This window comes from Leopardus geoffroyi, chromosome D2 (genome assembly GCF_018350155.1).
Source record: "Leopardus geoffroyi isolate Oge1 chromosome D2, O.geoffroyi_Oge1_pat1.0, whole genome shotgun sequence".
NCBI classification, from domain to species: Eukaryota; Metazoa; Chordata; class Mammalia; order Carnivora; family Felidae; genus Leopardus; species Leopardus geoffroyi.
In genome coordinates, this window is record NC_059334.1 from 45,417,448 (window position 1) to 45,435,869 (window position 18,422).

The 18,422-nt window shown below is 41.9% G+C and overlaps 1 protein-coding gene across 7 annotated transcripts in view; it reads left to right on the forward strand.

Moving 5' to 3' along the window:
- The window catches only part of LDB3 (LIM domain binding 3), a 64,361-nt gene extending 61,177 nt beyond the window's left edge, over positions 1–3,184 (forward strand). For all 7 annotated transcript variants that reach the window (XM_045437907.1, XM_045437906.1, XM_045437911.1 and 4 more), the window contains one exon: positions 304–3,184. In XM_045437907.1, the coding sequence (XP_045293863.1) occupies positions 304–393 (90 nt within the window). In that variant the 3' untranslated portion in view covers positions 394–3,184. The remainder of the gene's footprint in view (positions 1–303) is intronic.
- Positions 3,185–18,422: the final 15,238 nt, after the last annotated feature.

Sequence of the window (18,422 nt, forward strand, 5' to 3'; positions counted from 1 at the left end):
CACAGAGCCCGACATGGGGCTTGAACTCACAAACCATGAGATCATGATCGGAGCTGAAGCCAGAAGTTTAACCAACTGGGCCACCCAGGTGCCCCTTTTGTAAATTTTGGATAGCATTGGTCAGTCATCTTCATCTTGCAAATTTTGTGTCTGCCATTTAATTTAATTGGAATTTAGTTCCACGTTCCTCTTTGGAAGCCTTAAATATGCCATAATTCGAACATCTCCGCTGCTTACGTCATTAAGAATCTGTAGTGAGGAGAGACAGGGCCTGCCTCATGGCCGTCTGTTCTCTGTCCCCAGGTCTGCCACGTGAATCTGGAGGGGCAGCCATTCTACTCCAAGAAGGACAAACCCCTGTGCAAGAAGCACGCACACGCCATCAACGTGTAGAGAGCCCGGAGCGTCTGACGCGGACAGGCCGGGAGCTGCTCCTGCTGCTGGCGACAAAGGATTCAAGGAGGCTGATGTTTCTTTTTGGGGGGAAAGGGGGAAGACAGGAAGCTACTGAGCCCTTTTGAAGTGTAATTTTAGTCCTTCCTTCTGCACACAGATCGTGTATTTGCATAGTTCAGACTAGAAGCCAAACGAAGATTCCTAAACCAAGCTAGTAATTAATCCAAGGCTGGAGTTGTAATTCAGACGTTCGGGACAGAATTCCAAGAACTCTAAAGTGAAAAACAAAAAGTCATCTTCTTGAAGTGATACACTTTCCCGAGGTCACTAGAGCAGGGACAGAGCTCAGAGCAGTTATGGAGAATCTGAAACGTTCTGTGGAGTTCTCTGGCAAACAGAATGAAGTGCCAAGCAGTGCTTGCTGCGGGGTATTTTTAGAGCCATAGCTGAGGGCTTGTTAGCTAAGACCGATTGGGCTTTCCTCACCAAAAAAGGAAGTGTTATTCTATTACTAGCGTCATGGAGCTACCTCTGAGCATCAGACTTCTTCAGACCTTGAGCAGAGTCGAGCGTGCTGAGGGAGTCCAGGCGTCTAAGAGGTGTTTTCTGGGAGCCGCTGGGCAGCTGACAGGGCTTCAGGAAGGGCTCTGGCTCATGCTGCACACAGCTGAGAAAAGAAGGGCCCTTCAGCCACCTTCTTTCCGTCTAAAACATCCTATGTCCCCAGAAGGTTTAGCTCTTTTTTGAATTTTGATGGGAAAGTGTAATTGGGTTTTTCCAGTTTTGCTCTGCTGTGTGTGAGAGGAGGTTTTAAAGCGACTCCGGGTTGTGTCAAGCCTTTGTTTTGCTTCATGAAGTTCGTGAGCATGAATGTTCGGTCTTGTGCATGTATTTCACTCCCAATCCCATGACTGCTCACTTATGAAGTCTTCCTCAGCACCCCTTCCCCCAACAGGCTTAATGACCTGTGGACAAGAAGGGAGAGACAGTGTCTGAAACAGGATGGCAGGATGGGCTGAGAACATGCCCAAACTCTGGATGGGGAGGAGGAACCTTGCGCTCTGCCAGCCTCAGTAAAAACGCAAGTGTTGGTAGGACCTCCCACCTCTGAGCTGCGCCGTCCTTCACAAATGTTCCTTTAAGTGCAGCACACTGATTGTGTACAGTTGTGTTGACCGCTGGAAGGGAAAGATGGACCGATACGTACTCATTTGCCATTTTGGCCGACGTTTTGAAAATGTAGGAGCTGAGTTGATCTAGCAATTATTGAAATGTTTATTGAAATAGTCTTGAGTCTTCAAACTTCTTTCAAATGTTGGTGATAGTTTGAGTTAAGTAAGCATTTTAAAGCTGTTGGGTGATAAAGAGAGAAGCTTGTTAGTTTCTGAGGTTAGAAACGGTACCTTCTCTTTCCCTTTAGGATGCACTGTTATTACGCTCATTGAACAAGGCGTTGAAGTAGGCAGTTTGACCGGGTGTTTCTCACTTGCACACAATCCTTAGGCACTCTTCCAACTCACTGCTACTTTCTCCTCACTCCTGTTTTGGATTTTCTCTTTGCATGTTTTATGAGAATGCATTAGAACACTTTTTCTTCTGAGAACTGAGGCTTCCAGGGGACTGCCTTTCTACCAGCGTGTGTCCCTTCTCCCTGAGGGAGAGAGAAACGGCAGGATGCATCCCTAGCAGGAGGCCCGTGTTTTTTCCCAAGGGTGGAGCCATGTCCCCGAGGGAGCACCAGGAGGGACGTGAACGTGCTTCTACCACAGGGCCCTCCTTTTCTTCTGTGGTGCCTTAAGAAAGTGAATCTAAAACGTACCAGACAGTAAAATCTGTTGGGAGTGACTGGAGATTTTTCAGGAGTTGCCAACAAGTACCTTGGAGCTTTCTGTTATTTTGGGAAAGTTCAAATATACAGGGATAAGGAGGTTGCTGACTGTACGGAAAAGCTCTAGGCAGGTTTTCTTTAAAAAACAAAAACAAAAACAAAAACAAAACAACACATTTTTAGGGACTGGTCTCGAGGAAAGGAAAAAAAATGTTCCCTAGAGTTTAGAGTTTTTTAAAAGGGTTTACACGTGCGCGCGCACAGACACAGACACACACACACACACACACACACACACACACACACACGTGATCACTACAAAGTACATGATCATTAAACAGAAAAGTGACGAATCTCAGAGGACAACTTCATCATTCAGAGGAGGTCATTGATCGAATCGGTTTTTCTACATCTCAGAGCTAGTGTAGATTCTGAGGGACTCTTATTTACCAAATACACAAAACAAATATAAAACCATTTTAAAGGTAGCAGAAAAAGAAGGTAGTTTTGAATATGGTTCCCTCGGTGTTTGCGAGTTTGGCGTAACTTTGGGGCTAAGGTGGTATCTATTTGAAGTTAATATCATGGATGTACTACAACATCAATTTTTAATACTTCCTGGTGGGGAGTACACTTTGGATCTACGGTTTTTGTCTCTTCATTGTTGACATTTATTTAAGCCTTATAAACATTAACTTTTTGCAATGGAGTGACTTGTGTCTGCAGTGTTTGTGTTAGGAATCTAGCTTGTATAATGTTAACTTTTCAACCCAGGTACTCTTGCTTTGGGATTTTTTTTTAATTTTAAGATTTCAAAATCTTCAATGGTGGAATGTAGTATGTTCGAGGTGTGTGCACAAAAATATTTTGCATGTTTGGGGTTGTTTTTTTTTTTTTTTTTGGCCGGTGTGAATTCTACTTTTTAGCACAATAAAATCCCAAAAAAAGAATGTATAAGTATAGATTTTTCTGTGTAAAGTTTTTTCACATGACACCAAAAGTAGATTATCTCTATATGGCCACAAAAAATTTTTTGAGACCAAACAAAATGCCCTGTGGAGAAGAAACACAAACAACTCACTTGCTCTGTTGGCTGTGTAGCCCAATAGTAGTTTTATTGCCTTGCCTTAAACAGACAAAGATATGTGAATAATGCAAATGTTTTGCATACAAAGGGAATTTATCAGGTAAAAAAACACAGTGAGGACCAGGCTTTGCCTTTTCTTTCTGGAAAGGTTTATTTATTTAGCTACTAGGTGATTAAATATTTCATATTTATTTATTTTTATTCTGTTCTAAATAGCTTCATTTCTAGAAACATTGCTATATTTTCTCCATATTTTTTGTTTTGAAATAAGCTCAGAGACAAATCCTCTCATGGCATTTTTTTTCTTTTCTAATAATGAAGACCTTTCTGAGGATACTACACTTAACAAAACCAATTCACTTTGGTAAGGTATTGTTTGCAGGCATTACTTAAAAAGAAAGAAAATTTTCATAATTTCTTTAATTTTCTTTAGCACCTCAATCAGATTTTAAAAGAGCTGTGCAATTGCAAGTAGAAATAAAATATTATTATAGTACTTTTTAAAGCTATAGCACTTTATTTATTTATTTATTTATTTATTATTTAAAGTAGCCTCCATGCTCAATATGGGGCTTAAACTCATGACCCTGGGATCAAGAGTAGGATGTTTGGCAATTTAGATGGAGGGGAAAAAAAAAAGGGTCACAGAGTCATAGAATGTAAAGTTGGAAGGAACCTAAGAAATCCCGTGGGCATTTTTCAGATGTGGGAACCAAGAAAGGGGCAATGGTTTCCCAGCACACGGTCAGCTGGAGAGACAGCCCGGTGCCATGGAATGAACATGGACTTTGACAAAGTGAGACCAAGGCTTAGATCAAAGCTGATCTAATACCTCCAGAGTGGCATTGGGAGAGTGTCTCTCAGCCTCCCTGTCCACCTGAAAATGGAGGTAATGACACGTGCCTCCCAGGTGTTTTGAGAGCCAAATGCAATAACTTTTGGAAGAATTCCAACACAAATGTTAGTTACCATCATCACCAGTAGAGTGGGGTCAGAACCCAAGGCCCTCACTCTTCCTTCATTTTAACTCCTTCAATGTGTCCATTCAGGAAGAAATGCTTCAGGAAAACAGCAGCAAGAATAAATATTACACAAATAGCCCAGAAATATAAACCACATGGATCAGAATGTATAATTACCTTGTACTAAAATTTCTGCTCTTTACACAGAGGACTTTCTAGACAGAACAAGAATTGTTTTTATTCATTTGCTCATTCATTCGTTCTTTCCACAAATATTTATTGAGCACCTGCTGCTATATGCCAGGCACTGCTATGGACATTGAGAACACGATAGAGAATAAAACAGACAAAAACCACTATTGTCATGGAAGTTGGATTCTAGTGGTTTGAAATCAGCAAAATAAGATAACTAAATTATGTTGGATTAGTTCTGAGGAGAAATATTTGACTATTTAAAGCTGCTCTGCAGGGTAACCACTGGCATTCATCTGGACTTAGGCTCATTCGTGATAAAGACATGGCATGAAGAATGGGTTCTGGATCAAATCTTAGGAAGTAACTACATAAGCTATTCACCCTAGAGAGTCACAGTACACATGTGAGCTGTGTAAGTACGCAGTCTCTCAATAAAGAAACCCGCTTAATTTTATTTAAACACAGAATATGGAACTCCAATTTGGGAAACACTGCCTAACGTTTTGGCTTAGGCTTTCCTGATTCAAGCTTTCCCAGGCCAATCCTGATGTCAAGTAATTTTTCTCAATGTTCTACTCACACACTTAAACCATTTCAACAACTTGGGCCACGTACTTTTTTTTTTTTTTTTTAAATATGTTCCTTTTCTCAAGTTTTAGGTTCACAGCAAAATTAAGCAGAAGGGACACCAATTTCCCATATATTCCTTGCTCCAGCTCATATATAGCCTTCCTCATACCAACGTCCTCCGGCAGAGTGGTACATTTATTACAATCGCCGAACCTATACTGATGCATCATTATCACCCAGAGTCCACAGTTTACATCACGGTTCACTCTTAGTGGGTTTGATACATTCACATTCTATGGGTTTGAACAAATGTATTAGGACATTCCAATATCATACAGAGTTGCAGTAAGAATCCTCAGTACTCCACCTATTCATCCCTCCTTTCCCCTTGGCCCCTTGACAACCACTGATCTTTTCACTGTTTCCATAGTTTTGTCTTTTCCAGAATGTCATATAGTTGGAATCATATGGCAGGTAGCCTTTCCAGATTGGCTTCTTTCACTTAGCAACATGCATTTAAGTTCCCTCCATGTCTTCTCATGGCTTGACAGCTCATTCCTTTTTAGTGCTGAATGATATTCCATCAGTGTATCATTTCATTCCACAACATTCAGAGAGTGGCTAGGCTCTGTTGTAGGGACAGGGGATGACAATTCAGACAAGGTCCCTGCTCTCACAGAGCTTACACTTTAAGGGAAGAGATAGGCAATAAGCAAGTAATACATAATCACTATAATTTGAGACAGTGAGTCCTTATGGCGGAATAAAATGGTGCATTGTGTCGGGGGTGGAGTAAGCTACTTTGGGTTGGGTCGTCAGAGAAGACCTTACTGAGGAGGAAACATTTGGGCTGAGGTCTGAATGATGAGAAGAAATCAACCATACCAAAGTATGAGGTAGAGTGTTCCGGACAGAGGGGAAAATAAACGTGGAGGCCTTAAGGGACCAATCTTGGCACATGAGGCACAGGGCTTGAGAGGACAAGTGAAGAAAGAGTAGTAGGAAAGGGGTTGAGGAGCACCGACAACCTTGTAGGCCTCATTAAGACACGCCAGATAACGCCTTCAAATGCCTGCCAGGTGAAAGGAGATAAAATAAATATTTGATTCCAGGAACTTCACTTTTGATAGAAGACTACATTTTACTTTTCCTATAATACTTTTCACTTGAAAAAAAAATTCAAAGCTGTTCGTCAAGCGGTCCTGGATGAATATGGCAAAATTGGTTCTATGCAGTTGTGTGAAGTCTGGAAGACAGTCCCATGTAGATATGGCACAGCATTGTTTTCTGCAATCTGGGGAACAGACCCATGCTTGTATACACGCCCACACAAATTGCACACACACATTATGTTTTACTTAATTGGAATCATATACACATACTGTTCTGAGATTTGCTTTCTTTTAAAAACAATTTATGTTTTAAGTATGAATTTCACTGATCATTAAAAAAATTTTTTTAATGTTTATTTATTTTTGAGAGAGAGAGAGAGGAAGGGGCAGAGAGAGGGGGAGACACAGAATCTAAAGCAGGCTCCAGGCTCTGAGCTGTCAGCACAGAGCCCGATGTGGGGCTCGAACCCACAAACCATGATGAAATCATGATCTGAGGTGAAGTCAGACACTTAACCAACTGAGCCACCCAGGCACCTCTCAATGTTTGATCCTATTTAAACCTCTATAGGGATGCCTGGCTAGCTGAGTCAGAAGAGCCTGTGGCTCTTGATCTCACGGTTGTGAGTCTGAGCCCCAAAATGGGTATAGAAGCTATTTTAAGAAATAAATAAACTTTAAAAAATAAAATAAGCCTCTATAAAGTACATATTAAGTGTTATCTGAATAATAGTGATCTCAAGTGAATCTATGGAGCGTGTGGAGTAAATACTGCCATTAAATTTGTCAAGGTGATCAACTACTTTTCTGAACCATTAGACATCTACATCTTCCGTGTACTGCTCTCCTCTGATCCTCCGGTTGACATATCCAGATTTTTGTTTTGTTTTATTTAATTTTATTTATTTATTTTAAGAGAGAGAGTGTGTGAGAGAGGGAGTGGCGGAGGGGCAGAGAGAGAGAGGGAGAGAGCTCATGACCTGAGCTGAAGTCAAGAGTTGGAAGCTTAACCAACGGAGCCACCCAAGTGTCCCCAGAGTGCTTATTTTTGTAAACATAGATTCGAGACCAATCCCATAGCCCTGCTGCCCTGCACCTCTTCTATGTAGGAATTCTGGACCTGACACTGGCTGAATTTACCACCCTATCATCCAACCTGCTTCTTCTCTTGTATTCTTTCTTTCAGCGAGTGGCAGGTATCAGCCAGTCATCGAAACTAGAAATCTGGGAGTCACCCTGTGTCTGTCTTCTCTTGCAACTTCTTCTTCTGACAACCAATAATTACCACAGACTTCCAAATTATTTTCTGATCTGTCTTGGATCTATTCCCTCCTCTCCATCCTCAGGACCCTTCCTACCTCCAAACGTCTCTCTTCCAGCTTCCTGACCTTGTCTCCATTTTGTCCCCCATCTACCACTAACCCATCCCTCACACCACAGGTAGAGAGATCTCTTCAAAAATAAATTTGGCCACGGAATGGTCCTGTTTAACACTCATAAATGGCTTCCCATTATCCTTCAATAGAGCCCAAACTAATCTGCATACAAGACCCTACGCCCAGCCCTGTTGATTTTTCTAGCTTCTTAACCTGTCATGGATTTACCTTCTCATCCTGGCCTCTCTGTGGGCCAGCATTCCCTCCTTGGTGTTTCCACAACACTCTTGCATTTTCCCATTACTCAATAACTGACCATTTATGTATATCTTTCTCACCTGTTTACACAAGCAGTGGCTATAAGCAATGACTCTTTGGAGCACGTTTTTAGCCAAACTGAAAACTCTGAATGCTTTTCCACAGCAGTGCACGCACTGGATTGTTATTTTTCCCCATCTATAGCTAGACAGTAAACTGGAGAGATTCCTTAGAACTTAAATGACAAAAGGATGCCAACGTTGTCATTGGTTAGCTGGGAACTGAGTTCCTTTTCTCACAAACATATCCTATTGAAAAATCAGAGCATTTGGGGAGCCTGGATGGCTCAGCCAGTTAAGCATCTGACTTAGGCACAGGTCATGATCTCATGGTTTGTGAGTTCCAGCCCTGCGTTGGGCTCTGTACTGACAGCTCAGAGTCTGTAGTCTGCTTCAGATTCTGTGTCTCCCTCTCTCTTTCTCTGCCCTTCCCCTGCTCGTGCTCTGTCTCTCTCTCAAAAATAAATATATGGTAAAGAAAAAAAAGCCGGGGCATTTCATTAAGTAAATTCTTCAGGCTGCATTTCCATTTGCAAATCAGCTATCCCCTTATCTAAACCTAACTGAAAGTCTCATTGATGCATAAAAGTAGGCACATAGAGGGACGCCTCAGTTGGTTAAGCGTCCGACTCTTGATTTCAGCTCAGGTCATGATCTCAAAGTTTGTGAGATCAAGCCCTGCATCAAGCACTGGGCTGACAGCATGGAGCCTGCTTAGAATCTCTCTCTTCCTCTCTCTCTACTCCTCCCCAGCTTGCTCCCTCTCTCTCTCTTTCTCAAAAAATAAATAAATATTAAAGAAAAAAAGTAAGCATAAAGAGACTATTTCAAAATTGTTTTCAGATTCGGGGGAGAAGCCAGCTCATAGAGGTCTTATCTTTTACTTCAAAGGAAGCACTTCCAACGTGAGAGGGTCCTAGCATTTGTAGAATTGGTGTAAGGCATCCAATGTGTGCCTGCGGTTCAAGATAGAAAGCAAATAGTGAGGGTGATTCCGTCCTCCATGTAGTCATCACTACAGAGACCCCTGCAGAGTCTCCTTCCGTACTTGTGATGTTTTGGTGAACAGTAGGACAGGGAAGCACTGAAGAAAAAGTAGGCAAAGATTGGATAAGAACCTGATCTAGCATGGTATCCAGGTTTTGTGGGGCTATCTTTAAGGAAAAGAATACAATAAAATTTCAAACACCAAATTAATTATAAAACCAAGCAGTCATTTATTTATTTAAAATTTTTTTTAAGTTTATTTATTTTTGAGAGATAGAGACAGAGTGTGAGCAGGGGAGGAGCAGAAAGAGAGAGGGAGACACAGAACTCAAAGCAGGCTCCAGGCTCTAAGCTGTCAGCACAGACCCCGATGCGGGGCTGGAACTCATGAACTGAGATCGTGACCTGAGCTGAAGTTGAAGGCTCAACTGACTGAGCCACCCAGGTGGCCCTCAAGCAGTCATTTAAAACAGGGAAAAAGAATCAGAAGAAATGATTGGAATCGTGGATCTCTAGGTCTCTTTCTTCTGAAATCTCTTCAGGTAAGTATCAGAAAAGTTACAAAGGAATGCTCCTGGATTGCAATCTGACTTCCCTCTCTCAATTTAGAACATTCCAGTGACTCTTAGCTTTCACAGGGGCCTGTGAAAGTGAGGGACCCTGAAGCTTAAGCTTTGTTAGTTTCCTGATGAAACTGCCCTGGATTCAGGCCAATAGAATGAAGGACAAAGCCATTTGGGGAGCCTGATTCCCTAGCGCAGGCTCTGTTAGGAATTGGCAACATTTGTCCAGGGCTGTCTCCAGAACCAAGACCAGGCTATGCCCCAAAGTTGTGAGTAAACCAGATTAGTGAGGGAGGCAAGGGTTGAAATGGACCCTGACTCTGCAGCCTAGACCTCCTAACAGGTGGCTGTGTCTCTCCACCTTCTTCTTAAATTATTCCCATCTTACAAGCCCAGGTTTCATGTGAAGGTAACTGAGACAGTAAATAAGCTGTGGGATAGTATGGTAATATTAGGTTAGAGGTTTAGGAGGAAGAACCAAAGTGTTGCAGAAGAAGCCCCAGCTGCTGGCTCAGCCTGAGTCATGGATATCAGGACCTTTTGGAGTTGCTTAGAATTATTACAAAGGTAAGAATCATTTCTTAGCTTGTAGATTAATAACCAGAATATGACTTTAGAGGAAAGTTAAGTCATGCACCTTCTTTTATTTATTTGTTTTTGAGAGACAGAGAGAGAGAGAGTGAATGAGGGAGAGGGGCAGAGGGAAGAGACAGAGAATTTTGAGCAGGCTCCACACTCAGCACAGAGCCCAACGTGGGGCTCCATCCCACGACCCTGCGATCATGACCTGAGCTGAAATCAAGAGTCGGATGCTCAACCAACTGAGCCACCCAGATGTCCCTTCATGTGCCTTCTGTGTGTCAAGCACAATGCCTGGCACTTAATGAAAAATTCTCATTGAATTTTCCCAACCCTGGCAGGTTGGGAAGCCAAAGGTCAGATATACCTTTCCCAAAAAGGACAGATAGAATTGTACTCTTTCCAGTAGGCACTCAGTGTGAAGTCCCATCAGTTATACACTTTCAAAGTTCCTGTCTTGAGTGGAAATGCTCTATTCTCCTCAAAGTACTTGGAGAAGAGAGTTGAGTTCAGGTCCACATTCATGAAGCCTCTACTTGGAGCCTGGCCTCATGCTAAGTACCTATGTATTGTGGTTTCAGAGGTGAATGAGGCACAACCCCTGCCCTCACAGAGCTCCAGTCTGGTGGAAGAAACTGACAAGTTACCATGTCATTTCACTGTCATATGGCAATAAGTGTTTCTCCAACTTTTCTGCAAGGCAGATCTAAAAGCAAAGGATCATAAACACAAAAAACAACACTCTAGGGAACCCTCTGCAATTGTGAAATTTCTTTTATAACTTAATATTTTAGCTAAAAAAAAAAAAAGCGTGCCCTTTGCTTTAAGTCATTTATTATCTAAAGTCATTATTTATCTAATGATAAAACTGATGCCGTGGAAAAGATGCTGTATAACCTCACGAATTCCATGCCCAATGCTGAGTACTCTGGTTTGAGAAGCAGAATGCAAGGTAAATGATAGGACAGAAATAAGCTTGAGGTGCCATGAGACTAATCAGGAGGGACACTAATTCAGCCTGGGAGTGGGCAGCGAAGGCTTTCTAGAGAAGGAAATTCCTGAGCTAAGGCCGGAACGAAGAACTGGAGACCAGCCCAAGCTGAAGCAGAACTTAACATGCTAATTACTGAACTGCACTGGGCTGTATTTGAAGTAAGGCTCATTAAGACTTTTACAGTTTGTTTTCTTTCCCCTTCAACATAAACACAGATGGACCAATCACTTTCTAGAAGGAAAAGGAAAGGTAACGACAATTAATTGAGTGTTGACTCTATGCCAACCGTTTTCCACCTATTCTCAGTTAATTTTCACATCTGTCTCATTAGATTGGTATTATTTATCCTTATTTTATAGATGAAGAGACTGGGATTTAGAGAGGTTGACAAACTCACACAAGGTCAAAAATTAGGAAGTTCAGCCAGAATTCTGACTGCAAAGTTGATGTTCTCCCCACCATATCGTATTGCTTAGCCTGTTTCTGCAGTGTCTCTCTACTGGGGTGGGGGGTGCAATAGCAATCAAGCAAATAGCAGACTGGCTTCAAGTTTTAAGGATAAAAGGAAAGAAAAACAGACTTTTTCTGTGAGCTATTCGGCCATCTCCTTTGGTCATGGAAAGTTCTGGAAAGGGATTTCTGGGAGGCTCCTCTGGCTGACATGGCAGCACCCTACCTCACCAAGCCAGATCTGCTGAATCTGGACTTGGAGAAGTAAGGGTTCATGGGACATCCTTTGGGCGTGTCCACTGAGGTCTGCTTTATACAGTTTATAATTTGCTGTAAACAGCTTGCTGTTCCTAATTAAACCTGTATGATCATGCCTGAACTTTTAGGAAACGAGGACTTCTTTTTATGGTTCTCTTCTCAGTGGTAAAATCAGAGCCCTCTTCAGCTCCACGAGTCTCCTTAACCTGTGAGGCCTTGATCCTAAGACTCTGCTCTACAGTCTAGAAATGCAAAGTGCTTGACAAACGCTTGGGGGAGGGGATTGCTAGTAATCACGAGCCATTTCTTCCAGAGTGATGTTCTGTGATTCCATTTAGCAGGGCTCTAGAGCACCCCAAATGCAGGTTCTTGGACGCTTTTCATGCTAGGATCAGAGGGAATACAGATCTCTCAACTAAAAGCTGCTGGCTGAGAGTCATCTTTAAAGAAACAGTTGCTTAAAAGGACTACTTTTTCTGTTAGACACGGGGACTGGATAAAGCCACCCTAGTTTGAAATTGGTGATAAAAGAAATGAATGGGTTTAAGGATCTTAAATGTAATTTTTTAATTAAGAAAGCAATATATACTTAATAAATTCCAAAAAACACAAATAAATAGGAGGAAGAAAAAAGTAATCATAATCCTACTACATGGAGACAACCACTATTAGTATTTTGGCCTATTTTCTACTATTTTATTTTTATTTTCTACTATTTAAAAAAAACTAGTTTACTGTGGTATGAACACTTCTTACATAACTAATTTTATAGCTGTTGAACAGCAACCCTCTATTTCTGGGTCTTTACACGTTCACAAAAATTTCTCTAGTTGCAACCCATAAAAATGATCCCTGGAAGTAGTCTACCTTTTTTTTTTTTTAAGTTTATTTATTTATTTTGAGAGAGACAGACACAGTATGAGTGGGGGCGAAGGTGAGAGAGAGGGAGAGAGAGAATCCCAAGCAGGCTCTGTGCTGTTAGCATGTAGCCCGATGTGGGGCTGGAACCCATGAAGCCACGAGATCATGACCTGAGCTGAAACCTAGAGTTGGATACTTAACCGACTGAGCCACCCACGCACCCCTCTACCATTTGTTCTGAATGGTGAAAACAGAAACAGAGGAACAGAAGCAGTTCAGCAGATGGGCTCGGATACTGTTCACAAGACCTGAACTGAGCAGGTCACAGTCTATACCAACCCTGCCCTATAGAACTTTCTGTGCAGATGGAAATGTTCTATATCTGTGCTCTCCCAAAACAGTCACCACTAACCTCATGTGACTACTGAGCACTAGTGGCCCTAGACTGAGAAGCTGAATTTTAATTCTATTTATTTTAACTAATTTAAAATTTACATAGTCATGGATGGCAAATGACTATTGTGTTGGACAGTGCAGGTCTACACAGAAGATTTATAAATGGGTTACTTGCTGGTCTCAAAGAGTACGAGGGCCAGGGATTGAGAGTTGGCATTAAAATGCTGCATCTGTCATTTCAAATAATGACGTAGCTCAGAATATTTCTCAGCAATGAGAAAGGCGGCTCCAAGAAAAAATATGGAGACAGGCTCACAATTAGTCTCCGAAAAGGAAGTCAGTCATTAGCTACATTCTGACATCCTAGCAATTAACCAGTCTTGGGAGAAGAGCAGGTATCTCCAGAGAGGTGCCAAATAAATAGGAGATAAGAGACTATAAAAATGAAAAGCCTTTCAGTCTTTCATCACAGGATAATCCAATGCATGTGAATTAATGGCAAAAGGCTCACTAATAGCCTTTGTGAGGAAATAGAAGCAGTGTAGCAGGATATCCTTTTTCCGCACTAAAGCACCCAATTCTTTCAATTTTATATACAGCGGAAGCAATTAATTGTACTAGAAAGAAATCCACAGCTGGCTTTTCCTGATGGCCCCATAAGCAACAAGCTCTATTGTTCAGCTTCCGGGATAGATGTAAAGTCATTCTTACTGCGCTGGCGAGATTTTTCTGATTGTTTAGTTTGAGTTTTCCAAAGACGAAAACCTGTGGAACACTCACGTTTCAATTCTTCTGGTCATCGTATGATTTCAGTATCAGCAACTGTGAAAAAGCTAATTTTTTATTTGCAATATAATCCATGCACGTGACTCGATGCTAGTGTTTCTTCTAAACTTAGTGACTGCATCCTAACTCATTCACTTTTGTTTGTTTAACATGTTTATATGCAGTTGAACTGTACTGTTTCTGCTTTCGTGGTTAACATTCATAGGGTGGCTATCTGAGGATTGTGCATAACAAACAAATAAGATTATATGTGAAAAACCTAGAAACTCAACATTTCAATCCATTGGGCCTGTATGGTGTTGTTTTTCCTTTAGGATGCATTAAAACACATTGTATTTCATCAATTCTTAGATGCACAGTTGTGGACATTTTATCATCTTCGAAATGAAGATGTCTTACAATTGATAATGTGTCACAGTTTAATTGGTAGTGTTTTCCTTCCCTAGTTGTGTATGAAATAATGATGCTTCTTATAATGAATACCATGTTAGTTTTGATGAAATACGGTGTACATATGGTTAAAATTGGACTAGAGTGGTGTATTATTGTAAATATAACAGTGGAACAACATTTGTCATGAAAACATCCACCTTGATCAAATAAAATTTTTGATTAATTACACATCTTACACAGGATTAAAAAAAATTTTTTTAAATGTTTATTCTCGAAGGGGGGGGAGAGTGGGGAAGGGGCAGACAGAGGCACAGAATCTGAAGCAGCCTTCAGGCTCCAAGCTGTCAGCACAGAGCCCGGTGCGGGGCTCAAATCCATGAGCAGGGAGATCATGACCTGAGCCAAAGTCTGACACCCAACCGACTGGGTCACTCAGGCACCCCCACATCTTACATGGGATTCTAATTGACTTAATTCTGACAAATATGCATCCTGCCACTTTCATTTCCCCCAAATGCCCTGAAAGTATAGATTGTTATACATGAAGTATAATATAATAATGTTGTATATATAGATATATAATGCTGAACAATAAAAATGCTGGTTCTTCAAGCAAGCCAGTGACAAGGCTCCCTGCCTGCAATTGGACTGGTACTTATTTGGTGTTCAGGAGGACCAGGGGCAGGTATTACACTTCACACCTCCAGGGAGCACCTTTCACACAGAGCAGGACACAAACGGCGTCCCTATGGTCCTGCGGTGTAACCACCGTGATGCTCAGTGCAGTGACTACAGCCAACTGTGGTAAGAATCCGGGCAGGGGAGGGCAGAAAGGAGGGAGGAGTGCCCTCTTTGACTTTGAGGGATGAAGCGGGACAGCAGATGCATTGAGGAGTTTGTGACACCCCCCTCCCCCCCACTCCAGGTGGACCTTGAAAACAAATGGCTAGCAGAGGCAAAGGTTTTGATAATTACAATGGTAGGCCCCAGTTTGGGGCTGCTATTTTGATCCTTGTGTATTTTGATACTCCCTAAACTGTCCTTCCCTAGGCTGGGAAGCTTGGAAGCCCCTATTCACATATAAGTGAATAAAGGTATGAAATCTTACTCAGGAGAAAGACATAGGAACTGTGAAACTATGCGAAGAAGTCAATGATATAGAGAGAAAAGCCTAAGGAATTTAGGATGGAGCAGAGACTACCTCCTGTAAGAGGTGGTATTTGGGCATTGAGGGAGGGAGAATGGCATCAAAAGAATGAATGTGGCCCATTTTGCAGGACTTAGACCAGTTGAACAGAACGTTGCCAATCATCAGTGGCTCCCAGATTTTGAACACAGTGGCGTTCCGTTAAGAGAAATCTGGAAAAACTGAGCAAGATCAGTTAAAGAGGGAATGACCAATTAGAAGGATAGCTAGTCCAATTCAGGTAGACAGTGAGGAAGACAGGTGTTAAAATGGGGGGCAAACTAAATGTAAAAGAATCTAGATTTTTGCCTAGGTGGCTGAGTCGGTTAAGCATACGACTTCGGCTCAGGTCATGATCTCATGGTTTGTGAGTTCAAGTCCTGTGTCAGGTTCTGTGCAGACAGCTCTGAGACTGGAGCCTGCTTCAAAGTCTGTGCTTCCCTCTCTCTCTCCGCCCCTCCCCTGCTCATGCTTTGTCTCTCTCTCTCTCTCTCTCTCTCTCTCTCTCTCTCTCTCAAAAATAAACATTAAAAAAATAACAAAATTAAAATAATCTACATTTTTAAAAAACACTGACAGGTATTGGTTCCTAGTTGAATATATGTGATTATGCTTCCCCATGAAAGAAGTAAGGATGTTGTTTTAAAGAGCATATAGAACTCTAGAACTCAAACATTATTTGTTGAAAACCAGTGGTCAGAATTTAAAGTCAATGATACAACCCCGTCTTTGTTGATAAAAATAAATGAGTGAAATGAAATGTCAACTATCTTAAGGGCAATAAATCATGACTCGGAAACAAATATCAAATGAAGGAATTATCTGCATGTCTTATTTTCTTACAAGATTTTAAGCTTTTAGAGGACAGGAGTCCATTATACTGCCTAGTACATACAGTCACTCATTCAATAAGTATTTACTGACCACCCTCAGGGGTGCCTGGCAGTATGCTAGGTACCAGGGATATAATGGAATGAAAATAAGATAGTTTCTATCCTCTAGAACTTTGTGTCGAGTACAAGGAAAGGTACCCCCAACATATGTGGTATCGGATAAACTAGTATGCCTGGTCGCATTGGTGGCACCACACCACACCTAGAAATACATCTGGATTACCGTGTAGACCATGGACAGTAGGTACAATATGGCTGTTAATGACTCAGCATTCCTGATCCAGGATTGTTTTTTTCCCCAGTTATCTCAACCTGAATTTTTATCACGACACCTTGTCTTCCTTTGACTAGTCATGCACAAGGTAATCATACTTCGCTCTAGATGCGGGATTTCTGGACTACTGGTCCCAAAGGAATTCTTGAGGGGAATCAGTGTTTAGGAGTAGTTAAGTAGAATCAGGTATGGGTTTATATATATTTATATGTACATACACACACACACACACACACCTGTTATACTTTGATTAATCGTTAACCAGATGAAAGAAAATATACACACATATATGCATAAAAATATACAGTTGTTTTCTGTTTTTATCTGGTTAACAGATAATCAAAGTATAATAAGTCGCAAACCCACTGCTCTCAGGAAAGGGAAAGGCAGGGTGGTGGATTGCTATCAGATGGAGAAGGACAAGATTTACCATGGGCTGGGGTGGGGAGGCCCCAGCTCCAGGTGTTCGGTGGGAGGAACCCCAGCCCTCCAGGCAGCACCTAATAGCCAGAGCCATGAGCAAACAACAGGTGGTAGTCCAGGACAGCAGCAGGCATCAGGATGTCCAACCTGAGGTAATGGGAAAAGGACTGACAGAGGGACAGAATATGGACAGAGAATCTAGAACAAAGAGCTGGAGGTCAAGTAAGTGTTGCCACTAGGGGTAACTATTAGTGCACCAGGGGTAACTATCTGTTGCAGGGCTGGGGCAGACTCTAGAGAGCAGAGTCCAGAAAACAGGCAGAGAAAATCAAGTTCCACACAGGTTAACAGGACAGGGCTTCAAGCACAAGAAAAGGACTGTGAGTCAGTCCTTAGGGGCCAAGGTTGGGGCTTCCCAAGTGAGTAGCAAAGGCAGCGGGAGGCTGGGTTCTGGCTTGGGACCGGAGCTCTGAGAATTCTTCCTGCCACAGGGCCAGGGAAGGATTAGGTTCTGTGGTAAGGGGTGTGTTGATAGCAGGGAGAGGAAGACTATAGTGACCATGGGCCATAGCACTAAGTGGTGGCTACTTTGCAGCAAGTGGCTCTGTAAATGATCTTTTAATCACAGTAAACAAGTGATATGATGCAAAAAGAAATGGAAATGGAAAAAGGAGAGACTGAGAAGCAAAAGTAGAAGGAAAAAAAAATCCATTACAAAGAAAAGAACAAATTTGGATTTTTAAACTTTATTTTGTGCACTGATTTATAGATAGCTCTTTTTTTTTTTTTTTAATATTTATTTATTTTGGGGAGACAGAGAGACAGAGTGCAAGCAGGGGAGGGGCAGAGAGAGACACACACACACAGAATCTGAAGCAGGCTCCAGGCTCCGAGCTATGAGCACAGAGCCCGACTCGGGGCCCAAACCCACGAAATGCGGGACTACAACCTAGGCTGAAGTCAGACGCTTAACCGACTGAGCCACCCAGGCGCCCCTAGATAGCTCTTTTTCTTAAACACAATTTCTGTTTCGGCTTGTTTCTTCTAAACCATGACAGGGTATTATTTTTATTTACTTTTCTTAAAGTTTATTTACTTATTTTGAGACAGCATGCATGCGCACAAGTGGGGGAGGGGCAAAGAGAGGGAATTTTATATATATGAGAGAATCCCAAGCAGGCTCCACATGGTCAGCGCAGAGCCCGATGTGGGGCTCGGACTCACAAACTGCGAGATCATGACCTAAACCAAAATCAAGAGTCAGATGCTTAACCACCTGAGCCACCCAGGCGCCCCCATGACAGGGTATTATTAACCAAGAGGATAATGTATTAGTGTCCATGCTGAAAAATACAGCTGTTTCCTCTACTCTTTACAATGTTTCTGTCTGTTTAACACTGAGTCTTAAACTAAACTAAAGCCTGCCAAGGGAGTTCCTTCACTAGTCCCTCCTTACTGAGCTCTAACTTATCTCCCTATCCAAAAGCCTTAATGCTGCCTTTGCCTCACAAAATCTTTACAACAGGAAAATGACTG